Source organism: Anomalospiza imberbis, chromosome 1, assembly GCF_031753505.1.
Source record: "Anomalospiza imberbis isolate Cuckoo-Finch-1a 21T00152 chromosome 1, ASM3175350v1, whole genome shotgun sequence".
NCBI lineage: Eukaryota > Metazoa > Chordata > Aves > Passeriformes > Viduidae > Anomalospiza > Anomalospiza imberbis.
The window spans coordinates 51587396-51608485 of NC_089681.1; the positions used below are offsets into that span (position 1 = coordinate 51587396).

General features: G+C 41.7%; 2 protein-coding genes and 1 long non-coding RNA gene across 3 annotated transcripts in view; 2 read left to right on the top strand and 1 right to left on the bottom strand.

The window, feature by feature from the left end:
- Positions 1 to 1668: 1668 nt before the first annotated feature.
- Positions 1669 to 13824, top strand: NDUFV2 (NADH:ubiquinone oxidoreductase core subunit V2). Its single transcript, XM_068192376.1, has 8 exons — positions 1669 to 1833; positions 2900 to 2962; positions 8620 to 8682; positions 8767 to 8883; positions 10457 to 10625; positions 11828 to 11937; positions 12676 to 12752; positions 13666 to 13824. The coding sequence occupies exons 1-8, from the start codon at positions 1792 to 1794 to the stop codon at positions 13757 to 13759; spliced, it is 735 nt and encodes a 244-aa protein (XP_068048477.1). The 5' UTR covers positions 1669 to 1791; the 3' UTR covers positions 13760 to 13824.
- LOC137475297 (uncharacterized) lies at positions 10482 to 12315 on the bottom strand. The gene is made up of 2 exons (XR_010999803.1): positions 11987 to 12315; positions 10482 to 10775 (listed from the first exon to the last, which is right to left on the bottom strand). It is a non-coding gene; the product is annotated as an uncharacterized lncRNA (long non-coding RNA).
- A 7111-nt stretch (positions 13825 to 20935) lies between the features above and the next one.
- Positions 20936 to 21090, top strand: part of ANKRD12 (ankyrin repeat domain 12) — a 58026-nt gene continuing 57871 nt past the window's right edge. Inside the window, exon 1 of the mRNA XM_068192116.1 lies at positions 20936 to 20960. The gene's annotated coding sequence lies outside the window, so the exon portion shown is untranslated. The remainder of the gene's footprint in view (positions 20961 to 21090) is intronic.

Genomic DNA, 21090 nt, shown 5'->3' on the forward strand with positions numbered 1-21090 from the left:
GAGGTTTATGAAAACAAATCAATGAAAATATCAAATTCTGGTAGCAGTACTTAAATTACAAATGCTGATAGTATCTGTCAGCATTGAGGAAATGATGAATAAGCAGCAGGAACACAACCACTGACTACAGTGAACCCAAATGTAAAGGGCAGTAATCTAATCAGAGCTAGTGCCACATCCTGCCTGATCCCCAGTGCAAATGAAAAGTATTCTGCTAAAAGGGCATAAATTACACTTACAGCTCCCAAGTGTATCTGTGCACATATGTACATATCCCTGTAAGTATACATACAATTATCTGAAAGAGTAATATGTATCCTAAAATGTCCTAATACGTGCAGTGTTTTGTGTTTTCCCTAGAGCTATCTCTGTTGAGATGTACCGTGGCACTTGCCACCCCATACACACAGCTTTCTTTACGGGAAACCTTTCTTTTTCAGGTGCACTCACATAGGCACGGCCACCATGGTTCTCACTAACCTGGCCTTTTGTCCCTGATGGATCATTTTGTCAGTACAAATCCATACCATAATCATGAAATCTTTTTAATAAAATTCAGTTTGCTGTAGCGTAGTTAATCCTGCCTTTTTGCAAGTTTATACAAAATAAAAGAAGGTCTCTCAACATAAGAAGATGAAGAAGGTAGTTAATGCTTTGGATGAAGGAAAACACTGTAAGCAAAGCTAAATTTTTGCTCTGCTGCGTACTTATTAAAAGTAATTGTTACTCACAGTGTCAACTTGCAAATCATCAGAGTTTTAGTGTAAATATAAAATATGCATAGATAGATTTTCAGTGTGAAATTCATTAAATTAATGAGGCTGCCCCACTGAAAGCCAGGGTAGATGAGAGGGTGGGGACTGCAGGGGAGATTCCTCCTCAGAGAGAAGGAGGATATGGTAAGAGATGTTGGAACATCAGGTGATGCTTTGCCAGTCTGGAATGCTGAGTACTCATCGGAATAAAAGACTTCCTCCTTAGCAGCTTTCGAAAAACGTGAATTTATTTGACAGTGAAAAAGAGTACATTTGCACTCATCACGAAACCTGAACGATCAAGGCCCTGCACAAGGATGGACGTGTGAACCATGTTCCTAAGAACCAGCTGCACCGGAGGAAGAGCCTGTTACTCCCATCTAGCCCAGACAAACTGTGGATGCCCCGTTCCCAGGCTGGATGGGACTCTGAGCAGCCTGGCCTATCGAAGATGTCCCTGCCCGTGGCAAGGGCTGGAACCAGATGATGTTCGAGTTCCCTTCCAACCCAAACCATTCCGTGATCCTCAGTTCCAGCATTTGTACTGTATTAACTGGATTATGGTGTCATACGAGAGTGCTCATCAGAGGCCAACAAGACAATCGATGTTTACTGTTTTTCCTAAAGGAGGACAAAACATAGGTGCAAGCAGTCCAAACATCAAAACCCCAAACAAGCGGGCAGGAAGGTGGGAAACACAGGACTGAAAAAAAACCTCACTAGCTTCCTGCGAGCTTCCGCTGTTACCAGCTCTCGTTTCCGAAGGAATCCGTTTTCCCCACGCTGGTGTGTGCCACGAGAGGCTGAAACTGGCGTGGACACGCTCAGGCACCCTCGGCGCCGGGATCCCCGCGGGCAGGGGCAGGCGGGACAGCCTCCGCTTCCAGAGCGGGCACGCGCGCTGCGGGCGCGCCCCGCGCACGCGCGCTGCGGGTCTCCTTGGCGCGGCGCGGAGGAGGGCGAGCCCAGGCCTCAAGGAGAGGGATCGGGACAAGGAAGGGCAGCGGGAGCGGGCATCGCTGCTCCTGCCGCCGCCATGCTCCTGTGCGCTGCCCTGCGCGCCGCGGCCGCTCGCTCGGTAAGGGCTCCCTGCCACCGCCGGCCGGGAGTCGGAGGGGCCGCGGGACAGCGGGGAGGCCGCGGCGGGACGTGCGGAAGCGGGGCCTGGGGGTAGGTCGGTGCCTGGAATCCAAGCCTATGGAGCGCGGACCCGCAGTCCCGGCTCTCCTGCAAAGACGGCCTGATCAGCTCAGTGCTTGTGGCAGCGGATCGCGCAGGTGCACCCGCAGTGTAGTGTCACTGCATGGTTGCAGCCTTTCCCTGTCAAATGACCTGTCCCATCCCTGGGAGCGTTCCGGGCCAGGTTGGATGGGACTCTGAGCAGCCTGGGCTAGTGGAAGGTGTCCCCACCCATGTCAGGGGATTGGAACGGCATGATCTTTAGGTCACTTCCATCCTAATGGGATGTAGTGTAGTGATTCTACTTTAAGAAAGCTCACAATTGCTCGAGAATTTAGTATAAAAAGAAACGTAATGCAATATAAAATTAATTTTTAATAGAATAAATATTTGCGGTAAAATTATCAAATCTTACTAATACCGGCCAGAATCTAGAAATACTGATCTGTTCTGGCATGTCAGAGAGTACGGAGGATAGTTGAACAGAACTTGCATATGGGGCTGTGTTCTGTTCGTTCTTCATGTCTGTGTTTACATTTGCCCTCTTGTGCCAGTTCTCAGCGTTTGCTTCGATAAAAGCTGAAGAAGCATGCAAATGCTTACTGGCAAAGAACTTCAGTAGCAGTGGTGGTTTCTGCAAACTTTATAGCAGATAGGATGTAAAGTCACAAACTGGGAAATTCTTCATGAAATGTTGGATGTGAATTTGTGTTCAAGGCACTTAAATTAAGCAGTAGCAGAGTTAAATCCTTTATTTCTACATTGTTTGAACTGGTCAAGGCGGGAGTCGAGAGATTTGCTCTCCTAATAGTACAGGAGCGCCCTTAGTAGTCTCTTCTTGACTTATTTTAAATGATTAGTGATGGCAGTAGAATGAATGGCTTACAGTTAGGATGGAAATCAGACTGGTTCTGAAAGCAGCCACTAGCAGTATGTGCATTATTAACACTGTATTTTGTTTGTAGGCAAGACAGATCCGATACTTGCATGGAACAGCAGAGCGCAATGCCACTGGAGCCTTATTTGTGGTAAATAATCTGTTTTAATGTAAGGGGGATGGGTCACAAGAGTTTGGCATGTGCTTTTTCAAATCTGTGTTAAAGCTTCTGATGGGCAGAACTTTGCTATAGAAACCTACTGGCGTTTACAAAGAAGAGGTTTTTTTCTATAGAACCTTTTATTAGAATTGTAATGGAATTTTATTTTAGGTTTTATTTTAGTTATTGGCTCTTGTGTTTCTTGCCTTATATAGTGAAAATTCTCTGTAATTCATATGTGATTGCAGATGAGACTTTGCTTAAACTTTATTTCATTATAAACCAGTTCTTGTTTCCTTTATTTATTTTAGTTGAGTTTGTAATTGAATCTCGTTAAACTTTTTGCAGGTGCAGTTTCTTGCTTTCTGAAATTTGCTGCAGAATTACCTGTGGGCTCAGGTCCTAGCTGTGTTTACAGGAGTTGAAAAATACAGTTCTTGTTCATGTTCTGTGTGATACAGCAGGTGGTACAGTGAGTCGTAATTGAGGCCATTAAGCACTGTCATAAAAGGCATGAACAGTAGCAGTAATTGCAAAAAGTAAAAAACCCTTGAATTTAAGTGTGTAAAGCAGCTGTGTTTTCTGTCTACCTCTGAAAAGAACCTGAAGCATCTCAACAGAGTGTGTATTTTGTCCCATTCTGCTCCATTCAGAGCTTTAGCCGGTCTGCAGTTTAACAGATGAATAATTTGGCATTTTCCCAACACTTGGTAAAAATCAGCCCTTTACTAGAGAGTTGACCACTGTTGAAAACAGGTGCTCAGGATTCTTGGACACGATGTTGCTGTCCTTTCCTTTCTGCAGCTGTCTCTACAGCTTTAATCATAAAATGAAGTTAATAAGATCTCAGTATATGCTTTGTGTACTTTTCCAGAAATCTGAGCAGGAATTGGTGATTTACAGTATAAGAGCTGGTGTTCAAGGAGTAGAGGAAATGCTGCAGTCTGGCAATTTTGGAAACTTAAGTGTAGTTGAAAGTTGGTGAAGACAGGCAAAATATGTCTTTGGCACCCTAATGGCTGTTATGTCTGACATATGAAGCTAGATAGCTTTTAAATTCAAGATTTATGTCGTTGTTTAAATTATTTAATACAGGGAGGAGCCTGATAACAGAGAAAGGCAAGTAGAAAAGCTGAGTGCTTTGCAGATGTTTATTTAATAGCATCATTGATGACTTACTCCACAGCAGAATTTTTACTAAAGGAGCATAAGAACTTGGTTCTCTGGGGGTTTGTTTTTTTTCTTGTTGTTTTTTTTTCTCAGCTCTTGTTTTTTAATAAAGTAATATTTGTTCTTCTCTGAAGTAAAAGGTAATGGGAAGAAGACAGTTGGATGTCACTATATGTGTGTCTAATTGTTTGCCCTGACTAAATTCCAGATGCTACTTAAAATGGCAAATTTCAAGGGAAACTTGTCCTGCTGGTTTGAGACAAAGGCATTATTTTCATCAACACCGGGTGTTCATATACAATCAGAAAATCGGACTCCCCCTGGATTTCTGTAGAGGGAGAAAAAAAAAATTAAAGCTTTTTTTTTTTTTTAATTACAAGCAGAAGTGTCAAAAGTTTAAAAACTGCTTGTGCAGGACTAATGGGAGTAACTCAGGCCTGTTGTGCTGGTCCTCTTAGTGTGTCAGTTTACACACAAATGTCATGGGCTTGTTTTACAAAGCTTATTGCTGCTGCTTCTTGCACTTGTCATGTATAAATCTATCAGTGAGGAAGGTAAATGCATGCAGTGTATTTGTGTTGTAATAGCAGAGGACAGGCTAGCAAGGGACCTGGTTGTCATAAAATCTATTATTAAAAGGCATTTCTGATTTGTATGCCCGTGTTTCCCTTTGCAAACATGTTACATGTTAGCAGAAACACAGAAATAAGAGAACTTCTGCTGAAATGCTTTTGTATTCTGAAACACCCAGAAAGAGCCTTTCTCTGAATCATTACATTCAACTAGATGCCATCATAGGCAGCTACATCACACTTCCAGTGAGAGGATATCAAGTACAAAATTAGGTAGATTGTTTGCCCATAGGAATGTAAGAGCAGTGCTCCAAACCTCTATGTTCTGATGGTTAGAGAAGACCTGATTCCAGAGACGTTTATTATGATTGCCTTTTTTCATTGAAACATGCATTCTCTGTGCATGTCTTCTGCCTGATTTTAGCCTTCTTAACAGCTAAAACTTAGCTCTTCTTCTTTATTGTTTTCAATGCATGGACTGAGTTTCCTTAACACATCAACAGCCCTGACGTGGGCTTTGTCATAGGGCTGCACAGGGGGTTCAGCACAAAAGGTTGAAGAATTGCTGTATTCAAGTTTTTGTTACTTGTGAAGTTGGTCAGTGAGATACTTGGGTTTGAGAGCACTTCCACCATTCTTAAAGTAAGAGGGGTTTATATCTTGAGTTCTGTTGGAGTAGTGAACATAGGGTACTTTCCCTTTAGAGGAGGAGTAATACATATTTTTTCAGTGCTGATTTAATATGGATTCTGAACAAGTTGTTGCCCTAAACATTGCCCCTGCAGACGCCCCAGTTCTCTCATTTTGGTTTACAGTGCTTTGGACTGGTGTTTAGCATAGGGCATAGGTCAAGTTTTTGGCCAACTTTCTTGCACTGTACATGGAAACTAAATTATTCTAACTATTCTGTTGTAATTCTTCAGTGCTCTTGAATAGTTTTCTGTGTCAAAAAAGACAGACGATTAGATCACTGGGAAAAAAGAAAGCATAATAATAAAATGGCCCAGGTTGGTGTAGCAAAAAGAATATGAGGTGACCATTCAGCAGCCTTAGTGGCTTCCATGGGAGTGCACTGGCATCTGTGGCTTGGGTAGCCTTTGCAGTGAAGGTGTTCCTACTTAAATAGGCTCTGTTCTGCAATAGAAATGTAATACAGTCAGTGTATGAATGGAATGAAAACTTACATAAGACTTTGGGAAATAGGGGAGCATGAGAAGAGACTTGGAAAAACACTTGTATGGGGGGAGAACAGAGAAAGAACAGACCCAGACTCATTTTAGTGGTGACAGGTGACAAGACCAGAGGCAATGCCCTCAGAGATCATCAGGAAACACTTTTTCATTATGAGGATGACAGAGCACTGGCACAGGTTGCCCAGAGAGGTTGTGGAGTCTCCATTATTGGATAAATTCAGAAGAAGCCATTTGGACACAGTCCTGGGCAAGCAGCTCTGTGTGTCCCTGCTTGAGCAGGAGAGTTTGACCCAGATGACTTCCAGAGGTTCCTTCCAACTTAAACTGCTCTGTAATTTAAAATAGTACTCTTTCCTATACTGTATCCTTATTTCTGTTCTTGCTCTCTAAAATCTGTATCCTAAAAAAACACGTGGAAGTGCACCCATGTCATTCAGAAGCATGTCAGTGCGTGCAGGTCTCAGATAAATGGCACGTTGTCAGACAAATGTAAGACTAGAGAACATTCCTAACTGCTCAGGAGTCCTAGAACTGTGTAAGCTCTTGATGAAAACTACCAAACTCTCCATGGCCCAGAATTAGATTAAGTCCTTTCAGGAAAACAGAGAATATAAAAGGTGGCATGGATTATTTATTGCTCACCTCTGCTATAGCCTTTACAATATATCATGAAACCTTGCTACAGCTATACCTGTATCTTCCAATATAAAGTCTTTATTATTCCTCTTCACATGTAGGGCATTTAAGGATATCAGTTTACAGATGATACACCGAAAAGAACAGCTGCTCCAGACAAAGAGGGAATTTTTAATAAATCAAATAGATTTATTTGCAAAAGCAGTTGAAACAAAGTACAATTGCTAACTATCAAATAGCTACGGAAGGCAAAATAATAGCAAAATAGGCATGCAGATTTGACAAGGAAAAGCTAAGTTATGGAAATACTTACCATGAATTGTGGAATTGATCTGTGCAGCTAAGACATGGAAAGGTCTGTAAGGGAAAAAGTAATAAAAGTTGTACAGTATTTCCAATCAGTCTTTTCTCCATCAGCCTCTTTTTGAGAGCTTTTTTGACTCTTTTTCTACCAATAAAATTGGTAGAAAACACTCACCAAGACTAAATATGAATCATCGAATCCTTTATCTGGATGGGTCAGTATGAAATAGTGGGAATCGTGTTCCTCTTTTATGTTGTAAACCACACAATAAGCAAGAAATTAACACTAAATAAAATATTAGTGTGTTCAAAATCATTCATCTTTCTGTAATTCCTGTTCTTATAGGAAAGTCGTCCTTGGTGAAGTATTTATCAACGCTAGTTTTATATTGGACTTGAAACTGTGGTGAGGGCACAATGCTTTCAAACTGGCGGTGGCAGTCATATTGTCTGCTTTGGGATATAGACAGGATAAGCAAAGGTAATCCCTGGACAGACCAACAGATGTAATTGAAGTATTTGCCCTTGCAATATTTCCATTAGAATTTCTAAATCCGGTAATAGACACATGGTCTAAGTTCTTCACTGATGATACATACTTCACTTCAGTATGCAAGTGTCTTGGCAATGCTAAGGTTTTCATTAAATCATTGCTGCTTAGTAAGAAGAGTGTAGTGTGGCAACTGCAAAATCACCCTCAGTTACTGGAGGAAATGATGCAAGTGGAAGTCAGTGGAGGGGGCTTCTTTGTTCTAAATACACTTCTAAAGTTTTATTATTGGCTAGTTGTGGATTACTTTTAACATCAAGTCTCAAGTATAGCTTGTATATTCCCACAAACTTTCCCTTTGATTTGAAATTTTCTCAATTTGAAAACTGTATGAAGTTTGGAATTAAACTTAACTCTAGGTATTTAAAGAAAACCAAAATGAGCTGCTTAGAGACAGCTAAAAATTCTGTGCAGGAACATTTTCTGATGGAAAAGGATTTTCATCAGAACTACAATTTTATTACAGGAAAATGTTACTTTTTTCAAGACCTCCAAATGTGTATTTTCTGAATACAGAAGAAATAATTAAAATTTGATGTTTCCATAGAAGACCACCTTAAAAATAACTTGTTAGAATACCTTATTTTGGCAATACTGATTCAAAATTCTGCTTCTTACATTTTGATTCAGAATTGTATATAAAAAGAAAATGTTAAAATCCGTTACAAATCAAAATGATATATTAAAAAATAGATTATTAATGTGTTTTAATGTGCAAATATTTTAATTCTACAGCAAAATTCTTGATGAATTGTGGAGGTTTTTTTTAAATTAATGTTTTATGGTAAAGGGAAAAATGAACTCTTGCTTTAGTCTCTTGTTTATTATGGTATTAACCAGAGCGTTCTTACTCTGGCTATTGTAAATTTGAACATAATTATCAAACTGTATTAACAGTGTTAAAAATATGTATTTTGATAACAACACCATACATTTTCTCAATATATAATTTCATATATTTCTCAGTAAATCATTTCTGTAATAAGAAGTAATGGGAATAGATCATGATTTTTAAGAGTGATGAAATAATTATCAATATTTTTTATAACCTTCCCAAATATATTTAATCACTTTAGTACTACAACATTTTTATGTGGAATATATAGTTTTTATTCAAGCAGCTCAACTGTAACTGTGTAACAAGAAGGTATTTTACAACAGTAAACATGTCCTGAATAATTTTCTAACAACCCATTTTTACATGTTTTTCTTCTTCTTTTGAAGCATAGAGATAGTCCTGAAAACAATCCAGATACTCCATTTGAGTTCACAGCTGAAAATCTAAAGGTATGCAGACAAAAAAGAAGTTCAATACACAGACTTTGTCTTTAGAGCAGTACTGATTTGTTTTCCTTCTTTCCCCTTAACAAGCGAATAGAAGCGATCATAAACAACTACCCAGAGGGACACAAGTCTGCAGCTGTCATGGCAGTACTGGATTTGGCCCAAAGACAGCATGGATGGCTGCCCATATCAGCTATGAACAAGGTATTTAGTACTTGATTATCTTTCAAGCATAATTTTATTGTTTTCTTTCAGTATCTAACTAGAATAATAACATTAATTAATGAAAGCTTGCTAACATGGGAATTTACATGTGGCACAGTATTGTGAGAATTCCCTATGAGATTACATTTTTAAAAATAAAAGGGAAAACTAATGCAGAAAACGCAGGGCTCTGTTTATATAATATTAGCTCGTTGCTAGAAACTACAGGCAGAGCAAATAAAAAATTAGATAAAACCTATTCAGATAGGCTCTTCTCCCAGAGTGATAGTAGAATGAGGAACAGAAACTTGATTTGGTTCACTGCTGAATGTGGGGGACGAAAAAAAGGTAATGTCAGTGCAGTTTTCTTCTTCCCAGATTAATGACATTTCACACATTGCCTGGATTATACTTAATCTCTAGAGCTGTAAGGACTCTGCAGGGCAGTGTTAGTGTAGTCGGTGTCAGGAGTGTTGAGTAACACCTCACAGCAAGTGCCCAGAAGACTTCTCATGTTAATTATTAAAATTGTTTCAAAATAACCAGGCAAACAACTACATTGCTCCAAAGTGAGAGGCTGCATGACAGTAACCAAATACCAAGAAATAAAAAAATCTGGCTTATATTCATATGAATAAATCTGTTGTACTTTGTGTTACCATCTGGCATATCATCAATTCTAAAGTGTAAAGTTTTAAATTCAGTTTAAGGTGAGGATTGTGAGCATTAGAGGAATGACTGAAGGAGGTGAATGAACATTTAAAGAAAGGCAACTACAGTTTCTACAGCATAACAAAGCCTCAAAGCTCCATTAATGCTGGCAGTGTATATTAGTTTATTTAAGTTTCAGGTTGATACTGTGTTTAAAATTATCTTAAGGCTTTTAAGTGAACAAATGTTTTCCATGATTTCTTATTTGCTTGCTAGAGAAACTGGAAGGTAAAACAGTTACTCTGTTGAAACCAGAGCCAGTTCTCAACTTGAGCAGTGTGCCAGGGTTCCATGATAATGAGATCAGGGATACCTGCACAAGAACTGGCTCCATGCAGATCATGCTCCACTCCCTACTTATTAGCTGTGACAGGAATCTGCAGATGTGGCCCTGGTGTGGCACAGAACCTGCTCTGTATGAATTAGATAAGCACAGTACCAGCTTACAAGTATTCCTTACCAAAAGGTTTCCATGCATTAGTGTGGGTGGGCTCATACGGGTTGGTTCATTGACACAGCCCAAGTGCAGTGTGAGCTAGAGCTGACAAGGAAAGCCCAAACCCAGCTGACTCCTCACATCCCCTTGTGTCTGACAAAAGATGCTGTAGGGGAGCTGACTCGAGCTCCTCGCTGTGCTGATCCATGGCTTAGCAGAGTTTGTGCTCAAGCAGGGTGATGCCAGTCAGAGAACTCAGGTGTCTGGTCTTGGCACTTGGAATACATTTGTGCTTTGATACCCACCCCCACCCTCTTACTTACCTGTTACTGCAAACAGGACAGGTGACTTCACTGAAATGGTTTGCTAATTGCCTTTACTGCTGCCCTCTGAGAATTCAATATAGCATGTTTTTGCCTGTCACAGGTTGCTGAAGTTTTAGAAATGCCTCCCATGAGAGTCTATGAAGTAGCAACCTTCTACACCATGTACAATCGCAAACCTGTTGGAAAATACCACATTCAGGTCTGCACCACCACACCATGCATGCTGCGAGACTCTGACAGCATTTTAGAAGCCATTAAGAAGAAACTTGGTATGACACAAATTTGTGATACACTTTTATTTTTTTACCTTTGTTTAATGATACTAAAGTAAAATTCTTCATATAGTGGAAGAAAAAACTGGCCTTGTTCAACTTCATAAGGTTCACACGAGCCTACCTCTTTATCCTGTTAAGATCCCTCTGGATGATAACATGATGTTAACATAATTTATGAATTCTCCATGGGAAAAGTCAATTGAGAATGGGGCATCATGGGACATAAGGAGTACTCAGGGGTTTTGTGTGTGGGTTGGGGTTTTTTCCTCCTTTTTGAGTGGTTATGGGTAGCAGAGAGGGCAAGATCAACTGACAACTCTTCCCCTGATATGAAAAGTTTGTTAACTTTTTCTAAGAACCAGTGATAAGAGCTGCAGAACAGCTGCCTGTTATCTGTCATTTCATATACTCTGTTGTCTGAAAAAAGGCATATTTAGATGAAATGTCTTGTTACTGCATAGATAGCTTAATTTCAACTGAAACTCTCAGCTTGAGAAATCAAAGCAGTAAGGATGATTCTGTAGATTTTACTGAGACAGGCCTTACTTAAAACTTTCATTATTTCCAATGCTACTAGTAAATGGAGGAAAACTGCCTTTCAGTATTCTTCCTTCCATGGAATATTTTGTAGAGATCAGCCCCTGAGATGTTACTTGGACTAACTTGCCTCCTGGGGAAGGTCTGTATCTCTAGCAGTAGAACAGTAAGATGCCATGGATGCTAAGTATGTGTACAGTTTGGTAAATCATCTTTTGTGTGTAAACTTGAAAGTTTATGAATTTGTAGCTAACAGTATTTGGATGTTGGTTAATTTGGGAATATTCAACACTGTAAATGAATGCATTTCCTATCAGCACGTAAAAGCTATGTGTCCCTATTTTTTCATTTTATTGTATTGATTACTAAAAATGTTCTTGAGTAGATCTGTTGCATTTCTTAGAATTGTCATTTCGTGGTTATTTTCCAATGATTCATACCTGTAAACAAGGTCTCAAAAATGTATCTGAAAATTTACTTAATGTTTTATTAGAAACTTCTGGGTGTGGAAACATTTTGGACTCATTTAAAGGGGTTTAACTTTGCAAATGTTTTTAAGGCCCAACTACAAGTAATGCAATGTCCCTGGTGCACTTAGATTTATGCTTCATTACTCTTGTTCATAACCATTGCTGAACCTAATTAATTTATTGGTTTAGGTATTAAAGTTGGAGAAACAACACCCGATAAGCTCTTCACGCTGATAGAAGTGGAATGTTTAGGTGCTTGTGTAAACGCACCCATGGTACAAATAAATGACAATTACTATGTAAGTACTGCATTCTCTTTGAAATGATTAATCTTCTTTGCTGACTTACCTGTATTTTTCAGTTGTTCCAGATTGTGAAGTTGTTGTCAGTTTTCCAGTTCCTACTGACAGAACAGCTCCTTTCCTACAGCATCTTTTAGTTTCTTGCCCTCTTGCTAGAAAACTTCATTTGTATCAGGTGTATGAGTGTATTTTTCATTTTAGTTACTGTCTTTATTATACAAGAGGAACAATTTGTGTGATTTTTGTGATTGTGGTCTGCCTGTAAATCTGGAATTTTGAAATAGGTATTTGATAAGCTTTTGAAAGCATTTTAAAGCAGTCTGTTGGAAAGTATGGACTGATTTAAGCAGTGTTGTCTTGAACTGTACCCAAAATTTTTTTGTTGCAGCCGACACCGTTCTGCATGACACACATCATGTGTCATGGCATATGTGTAGTAGTAGGCAGAGATCCAGCTCCCTAATAATCAGGAAGCTGAAAACACAAACCCTTGACCTCTATCAACATTGTTTGTTTTAACATAATTTCTGCAACTACACATGAAATAAAGTCTCAACATTAAAATGACAGCAGACTTTTCAATTTCCCTCATTCTTTAAACCATATGTGTGTTAATTGATAGGATCAAAATTACCTGTGCTAGGGTCACATTGATCTGATAAATCTGAAGTGCTGCATTTAGCATAACTGATGACTCTCTCAGTTTTGTCAATTAGTTAATTTTTTGTTTTACAGGAAGATTTGACACCCAAAGATATTGAAGACATAATTGATGAGCTAAAGGCTGGCAAAGTTCCCAAACCAGGCCCAAGGTATGCTATGTTTATAATAAGCTAAAATACGTAATTGCCTGTATTTATAAACTACATATATTATATTGGTCACCTACACAAATGGTGATTCTTCTGAGAAACTAAATTACTTTACCAGTGATTTGAGTTCACAGCCTACAGCTAAAAAGCATTAATTAATTTACTGAACAGAAGTGCATGCATTCAAAGCCACAACAAACTGGAAAGAACTGAGAATTTGCATTGTTCTTGATGACTGACCAGAGGAGAATGAAATGTGAAAACATGAATTCTGATTTGTCTTAGTACTTAATAGGTGAATGATGTCACCTGTCGGAATTTTTGTCTAGATCATTTAAACCAACAAATTTGTGCTGGTTGGCTGGGTTGTTGGTTATGTTGGTTTTTTCTGATTTCTGATAAAAACCAAAGACTGTAAGTTTGTGAGAGGGGAGTTACTTCTGAAGTGTTCTCATCTCTTATTACCACTGTTCTTTGTTAGCCCACCTACATTTGTGTCAATGGGGAAATTAATTTGACTTGGGTGTTGCCTATTCCTATTGTTTCTATAAAGATGTTTTGAATATAAGAACAATAATCTTAAAACAGTTACAGTTTCAGAAAAACACAGGGAAGCACTGGTAACAAAACTGTGATTATAAAATTTGATGGTGTCTGGCCAACCTATAAATGAATATAAAAGAAAACAAGTGGTCCTAGCTTGCATTTCAGTTACGAAATTTTTTGGCAATACTTGACTTTAGAATCCTTTCACTTTAACAGCTACATCACACTTTTTCTGAAGGTTGAATGGGAAGAACAAAAAATAGTGGCTTCAGCCTTAAGTGATTTGTGACTGTCTTCTATCCAACAATTAAACAGAATCTGAGTTACTATCAATACCAGCAATGAATAAACTGCTTTCATTTTTCAGGAGTGGACGTTTTTCTTGTGAGCCAGCTGGTGGCCTTACTTCCCTGACTGAACCACCCAAAGGACCAGGTTTTGGAGTTCGAGATGATCTCTAAGGATTTTTTTAATATAAGATGAACTGTCTGAAAAGAATAAAGTATCTTAAATCTCAGTAAAATTATGTACATTCTAATGTTTTGGTTTAAAAGAAAAATAACAGCAAGTAGACTGTCTAACTTACTGTGGTTTTAACTACAGCAGAATTTAATCATAATTCCAGATTGTAAGAAAAATGGTTCCTGTAGACTGTGTAAAGTGACTCCCTGAAAGTGTCCACTTACGGTCAAAGAGAGATGAAAAGTTACATCTTTTGATCTGTCATTGAAAATTCTTTCAGCTTTTTCTAAAGCTCTTTGAAGAAGCAACAAAACTAAATTACAAATCTGGCAAATGCACAAGGAACAGAATTGAAAGGAAATTATCTGACAAAACTTCATCATGTTACTTTTATTGGCAATTTATAATCAAACAAACACACACAAACAAGAAAGGTTATCTGAGCCATGTTGTATAAAAAATTTTGTAGGTTCAGTTAGAAGTGGTTCTTCTTAAGCTTAATTCTTCTTAGTATCATTCTGTATTCAGGAAAAATCTAAAGCCCCAAAGAGCAGCAGTATTCTACTAAAAGAATTAATAGCAATAAAAACCAACTAACTTCCTGCGCAAGTTTATTTAGTACAGACAACGTATGGAGTTGGGGGAAGATAGAATATACCAAAACAGTTCAGCATGTGCTTAAGGGTCATAATATCTGACACTGGATCTTTGATTCACAGTTCTTTCTTTGACCTTATTACCGTGCACCAGCTACTTTCAAGAACTAGTATCTGTGAAATTGAGGAATTTCTTCCAATATAAAAATCTGAAGATAATTTTTTAAAAAACTGAGTGCATACTGACACCTCATACCTGTACTTATAAAACTGGGCAAATGCTTTAGCTATACAAGCATACATTTCCATGTAAATTAGGAAATGTGGACACATCAGTCACCTGAGACCATGCTGTGTTTGCCTCATCTCAAATCTGTCATGGAACTTATATTTGCATTACAACTGATGAGATAGATGAAGCTTAACTGTATAATTTGTAATTTTATTCTATATTATATTTAGTTTGATAGTCTGATTAATAGTACTTCACCAAACCATTCTCCCTCTTTGGAGTTAAATTCTGTTTTTACAGATTGCCTGCATAATGGCTATCTTGTGTAGTCTGTTGATGCACCACCTTTATTTCAACACGCTCTGTGAAGTTTCTTCACACACCATTAAAAAAGCAGTATTACTGTTGGTAGTTCTGGGAACATAATATATCTGTAAATAATTTGTATGAGAAACTTGCTATCTCTTCCATATTACTATATTTATAAAATGAAATAATTGAATTGCATACAAATGGAAAAGAAAATCCAATACATACGTACAACTCATGAGTAAAACAGCTTCCAAACAAGCATGAAAAAAAATCTTGTGTAGAAGTAGTCCAGAACATAGTGCACAGAAGAAAATAGTACATGGATTGAAATCTTATCTGTCATTTAAAGTCTCTGAATGCTCTTCTGAAAGGTCACTCCATGTTTGTAATAGCCTCAGGCCTTGTAGCAGGCCAGGCATCTGGCACTGTGTGGCACTTCTCTAGAGACATGAGGCAGACGGCATCTCACATCTTGATGCAAAGACAGACTCATTTTAGTATCCAAGTCTGACTACACTGTTTGTTCCATTTTAACAGCAAAACTGTATTCTAGTTCTTAAAGCCTTACCTTATTCTAACCTTTGAACTATATGCTGAATACAAGCGAGGATGTTGCGTGCATTGTGGAACTATACTGTGCTACAGTTATTCGTGATTTGGTACGTAACAGTGAAATCACACGGGATTGCACAATTGTGTTGAAGGGAAACATAGTTTTGGACCTGCCAAGGTTGAAACATCCAACTATACAAAAACAAAGCTCTTGAATGCCAGACTCCACCCATTTTTAAAGCCAGACAGCATTTGTAGCCTTATAGCACTTTTCTCCCCAATTTATTCCATCTGCATGTGACAATTTTGATGTCTGTCTCACGAGCAGAACATGGACCTCCACAGTTCACGTATTTCGGAGATAGTTAGTGATGTTCCACAAACAAGCTGTCAGTCATTTTGATGCAACGTGAGAATCTGCCAATCACTTGACTAGAATAGAATAATTTACATTATCCCTACAGAATGGCACAAATCTGATACATCACTCTAAACTGAGTACTGGAGGCAGCTAGAGGACTATGAAATGATTGTAGACAAATAAAGTAACTATTCTCTCTCATCTTACCCACTTCATTCATCAGTTACATGAGGTTTTATGGTCCTGGTTTCTCCTCAAAAAAGTTTGGGCAATCATTGTATTAAATGGTTAAAAAACCACATCTTGTGTTATTTCAGGTTTTGTTGAAATTTGAGTAATTCAAACATCTCAAGTAGAAATACATATTCTGCATTATTTGTTACATGTAGCTGTTTACTGTATACAATAAATTATTTTCACAATGGTAACTTATGCAGGATTGTGATGAGAATTAACAAGGTGATCATTATGAAAGAGTTCCAGAATAGTGCAAGAATTGATGCATCCCAGTTCTCTGTTCTGTTTTTGAATAGCTGTAGGTAATACCTTGTGCTTGCTTTTACCAGTATTAAAAATGTGTATTTTACTACATACATTTGTAGTAGGACATTTTTGGTAACAAATATTAACAGGACAGAATTTCATTATCCTCAATAGCAGAGGGTCACTAATATTAATTCTAGGCAGTAGCACTAACCTGTCAAAAAATGGCACATTTGCAATTCTGCAGTTTCAATCAAGCGGTTAATATCCTGGATTGTAAGAATACTGGGTGGTGAGTTAAGCAAAAAATGAGTCAACTACTGCACCCGTCCACACATTCCTGAAACTGTTACTGTAGAACCAACAGAACTGATTCTGTGTTTTCAGTGGTCTTGTTTGCCTCTCCTTGAATGAGGCAAAAATTAAAGAACTCACATACTATATTAATGCCATAAAAGTGGAATATAAAGAAGAAACTGGGAAAGAAAAAAATAAAGACTACCCTGAGAAGATTTTAAAATAGGTAGCCTTGAGAAAGGAAATGTGATTTAGGACACAGAAGCACAAGACACCAGAAGAATCCCCTGGACTGGGAGAGTGGGAGGTGACGATTCTTTCCTTTGTTGAAGGTAGCGTGGAGTAATAGGAAATTCAAGATACCCAATGAAGTATGTGATGTTGGATAACAGAAAGGATTTCCATTACCACCACACACTGCTAGAAAAATGTTATCTGGAACAGTGTTCTGTCATTAAATAGGGAGCAGTGAAATCCCATTCCACCTGTGCAGGATGTTTGCTGGCCCCACAGGCTGACCTGCCAGTTACTTCTTAGAGGCTGGCGCACACGCTTTGACCTGTGTGGCATCCTGCAAGTTCTTGAGTCAGGTTTTTGTACTGCAGTCTGAAATTTTCAGTCCTTCAGTTACTAGACTGAATTCAGCAATGACACAGTTCGACCAGATGCTGGACCTGTTAGTCTGAAGACCAGTAGTTCACAGGGCTGGTGACACAGGATGGGAGGGCAGATCAAGGAAGTTCTAATCACACCAACACCACGCAGCTACAAAAGCATCTTGCAGCTGTGCTAGACACACACAGGGAGGGGCTGCTGGCAACAAGGGCAAGAAATGAATGTAGGGGTAGCAACTAGCAGTCAACTGACTGATGCTTTTCGTTAGTCCAAACAGTAGTTCTTACAAAAGGCTTAAAGAACAGTATTTTTTCCAGTTACTGACAGATATTACTATCAGATCTTAACATCTGCTGCTGAAGATCTTGCTCATGAGACCCCCTTCCCCATTACCTCAGCGTCTGGTTATGAACACCTAACGCACACCAAATTCCTGGAACTCCACACTACTCATGCACAAGGATCAAAATGCAGTATCACAATGCAGGCCACACCTGTAGCCTGTCATATTTTACCGTGTGGATCCATGTATAATACCATGAAAAGAAAAATTTTTCTGCTTTTGCAAACTGCTCTTACTCTACTTATGCTGACAGTCCATAGGCTGTCTGCTATTCAATGAGTTTTCCACTTCTAGAGATAGCCTCTGCCATCAATCGAACACAAAAGAATTTGAAGGCAACTCCCTTTGTGACATGGTCCTTCACACTGACAGAGCTGTTCCTGGCCACTGGACAGTACCCACTGTACACTAACAGAATCAAATGGAAGTGAAGGCAGATGCTTTACAACACAAATTATCTGCACCAGTATTTGTACAGGAAGATTGTGAAAGCAAATAAGAGAAGTTTGTCTGAACAGTAAGCTGTGGAGCACAGGAATATGAGAGATTTTTGATGCCATACTCTATCCATGTTGGTACATCATTGGGCGGGGGGGGATCAGAATGTACAGCAAGTACACACAATAGGTGTCCTCAATCAAAGTTATATTTTGAAACGGAAAAAAAACCACTTTTCTGATGAATAGGAAATATTAAGGAATATTCTACCCAGTAACAGATTAAAGCAATCCAGTAGCAGAGTGACCACAACAATTAAAACTATGCTAAAGAACTATGTTTAGCTTCCGTGTCAAAATACTACATCTGGCTGCCCTTCAGCACCTCCCAGAAGCGATCTGGAGAGCATTACTCGAGAACCCATGAGTGCAGCACCAGACGCGTTCCTTAAATCCTGCCACATACTACTATTGTTACAAGCAGATGCAAAACCTTTCAGGAGTGCAGATGAATGACCCCCCCCTTCCAAGGCTGCAGCTAGGGCTACATCGTCAGTCAACTCCGTAACCCCGTTCTTGTCTTTATATGACGTCTGGCTCATTTGTACAAGCAGAGCAGACCCAAAAAACTAGTTTGGAAACGCCGAAGTTGTCCTGTCCTGCAGCGGCGGGCAGATGGGAATTGTGCCCGAGTGGGGGGTAGGGGGACGCAACACTGACCAGAGCCCCAGGCGCGGCGGGATCAGCATCCCACAGCCTTTCGCGAAAGCGAACGGCCACCCCGGGCTTTCCGGCACCGCGCCACACGCACCTGCGTCCGGGGACCTCTCCCAAAACCTGCGGGGCCTTTAGCCGCAGCCCCTCCGCTCCCACTAGCGCCCGGGGATGGGACAGAGGATAGGACGGAACGGGATGGGCAGCACCCGCCGCGCACGCGCACAGCGCCGGGCGGTTAAAACTCACTGCGCCATCACCGCCGGAAAAACCCCTCCCCGGGGAGGGGGCGGCAGCGGCAGCACTGGGTGAGGCGAAGCGAAGCGAACCGGGGCGCGCTGGTGGCTCTAGGTCGGCTCCCGTCCCGCGGCAGGGACCGGAAAAGCTCTCGTCCGCCACCTCGCCCCGTGACCAGCCGGGGCCGCCGCCATTTCCAGAAGGTTCCAGCGACCGCAGCCCAAGAGGATGCGCGGCTGCCCCCAGCAAACCCCCCCCGTCGCGCATGCGCAATGCTCGCGTCCTAGTCCTCGTCCCAGCCCCGTCGGTGTGTGGCATCCCGCGAGCCCGTTATTTCCCGTCGCCCTGCGGGCGTCCGCGCCCGTCTCCTTCGGGATGGGGACGGCACTGGGGATGGAGCGAAGCGCCGCGCTGCCCAGCCTGCCCCGAGCGCTCTGTCGTTGGCAGCGGCACCGCTCGCCCGCGTCCCGTGCCCTGCGCGAGGCCCACGTGGGCGGCGCGCGGCCAATGGGAGCGCCGCTGGGAGGGGGGCGGGGGGAGCCGAGCGGCGGCGCGGGGTGTGAGGAAAGGAGGGAGGGAGAGAGGGAAGGAAGGAGGGAGAGAGAGGGAGAGGAGGAAGGAAGGGAAGGAAAGGAAGACAGACAGATAGATAGATAGATAGACAGACAGACAGACAGAAAGAAGGAAAGAAGGGCGGGTGGGTGTTTGCAGTCCCCGGTGCCCGGAGCCGTGGCTGAGCCTCAGCCCCTGAGCACTGCGGGCGGCACTCGCTGCCCTGCCCGATTCCCCGCGGCCGCGCCGTCCACAGAGACAGCAGCAGGAGGAGGACGCGTCCCGCTGCCGTGCTTCCCGAGAGAAGGTAAGGACCGGAGCGCACCTTCCCGGCGCGCGGCGGGGACCCCCGGCCCCACCCGGTGCCCGCGGGGTGCCGCCCCCTTGTCCCTGAGCTCGGGGAGCGCCCAGCCGGTGCCCGCCTCGGCGGTGTCACCGCTGCCGCCGTGCTCCCCCGGGCAGCGGGCACCGCGCCTCCCGCCCTGCTCCGGCCGGCCGCGCTGTCAGCCCGGCAGCGCCGCGGCGGGGGCCATGGCCGCCGCTGTCACCGCCTGGCCCGCCGAGCCTGGCCCCTGCCCCGCCGCCCGGCGTGAGGGGCCCGCCGCCTACGGCAGGTTCCCGCGGGAGGCAGGGCCGGGAATGTGCGGGGAAGGCAGTGAGGCGGCACGGGCGAGCGGGGCGCGGGTGCCGAGCGCGGCATGGCAGTGTACACACACATAGCGCACAGACACACACGCACATAACACACGCGCCACGCCTCCGTGTCGGGAATTTCGGCTGCTCCCTGCAGCCTCGGGAGTTGCTCCGTCGGTGCCGGGCCCGCCGAGGCTGCTGGCAGCTCGGCAGGATAACGCGTTCCCTGCCTTCCCTGCCAGCGCCAGGCAGCTGCCGATGTGGATGAAGCGCGGCAACTCGCGCTGCACAGGTGACAGCAGGCAACAAAGGAAGGGCAAGGAATGAGAGAATGCCAGCCTCAGTTGCTCAGTTCTTCATTCTAGATCCTGTCAGACTCTCGAGGTACCATTGATAATATTCAGTCTTGTTTGGTTGGGTTTTTTGGGTCTTTTTTTTTTTTTTTTCCCTGAAGACTGTGTATGCAATAAGAAATTAAAGGATTCTTTTTTTTTTTACTTTAAACTCCCGAATAAAACATATATTTTGCAGAACATAGAATCAGGTTGTGAAAGATCTCTGAGATCGTTGAGTCCAGCTTGTGACCAAACACTGTCATGTCAAGTAGACCGTGGCACTAAGTGCCATATCCTGTCTTTCTTTAAACACCACCAGAGGCATTGAATCCACCACCTCCCTGAGCAGCACATTCCAATATCAGTATTATTATTTAATATTGGCATTATCAGGTTGAGCTCCTGTGGAAATTGCCTGGACACTGTCACTGTGTTCCATGCCTTTCTTCTGCAGCCCGTGTGATATGGAAGAAAGGGAATATTATGCCTCTGAATTGCAAGGTAACTCATGGGATAAAACAAATCTTTAATGGAGAAAAGTAAGTGAGTGATGCCTACAGGAACAAAAAGCTATTGGACAGATGTGGAGTAGTCCAAATGTACTTATGTTCCAGGAAAAAATTGTCTAATT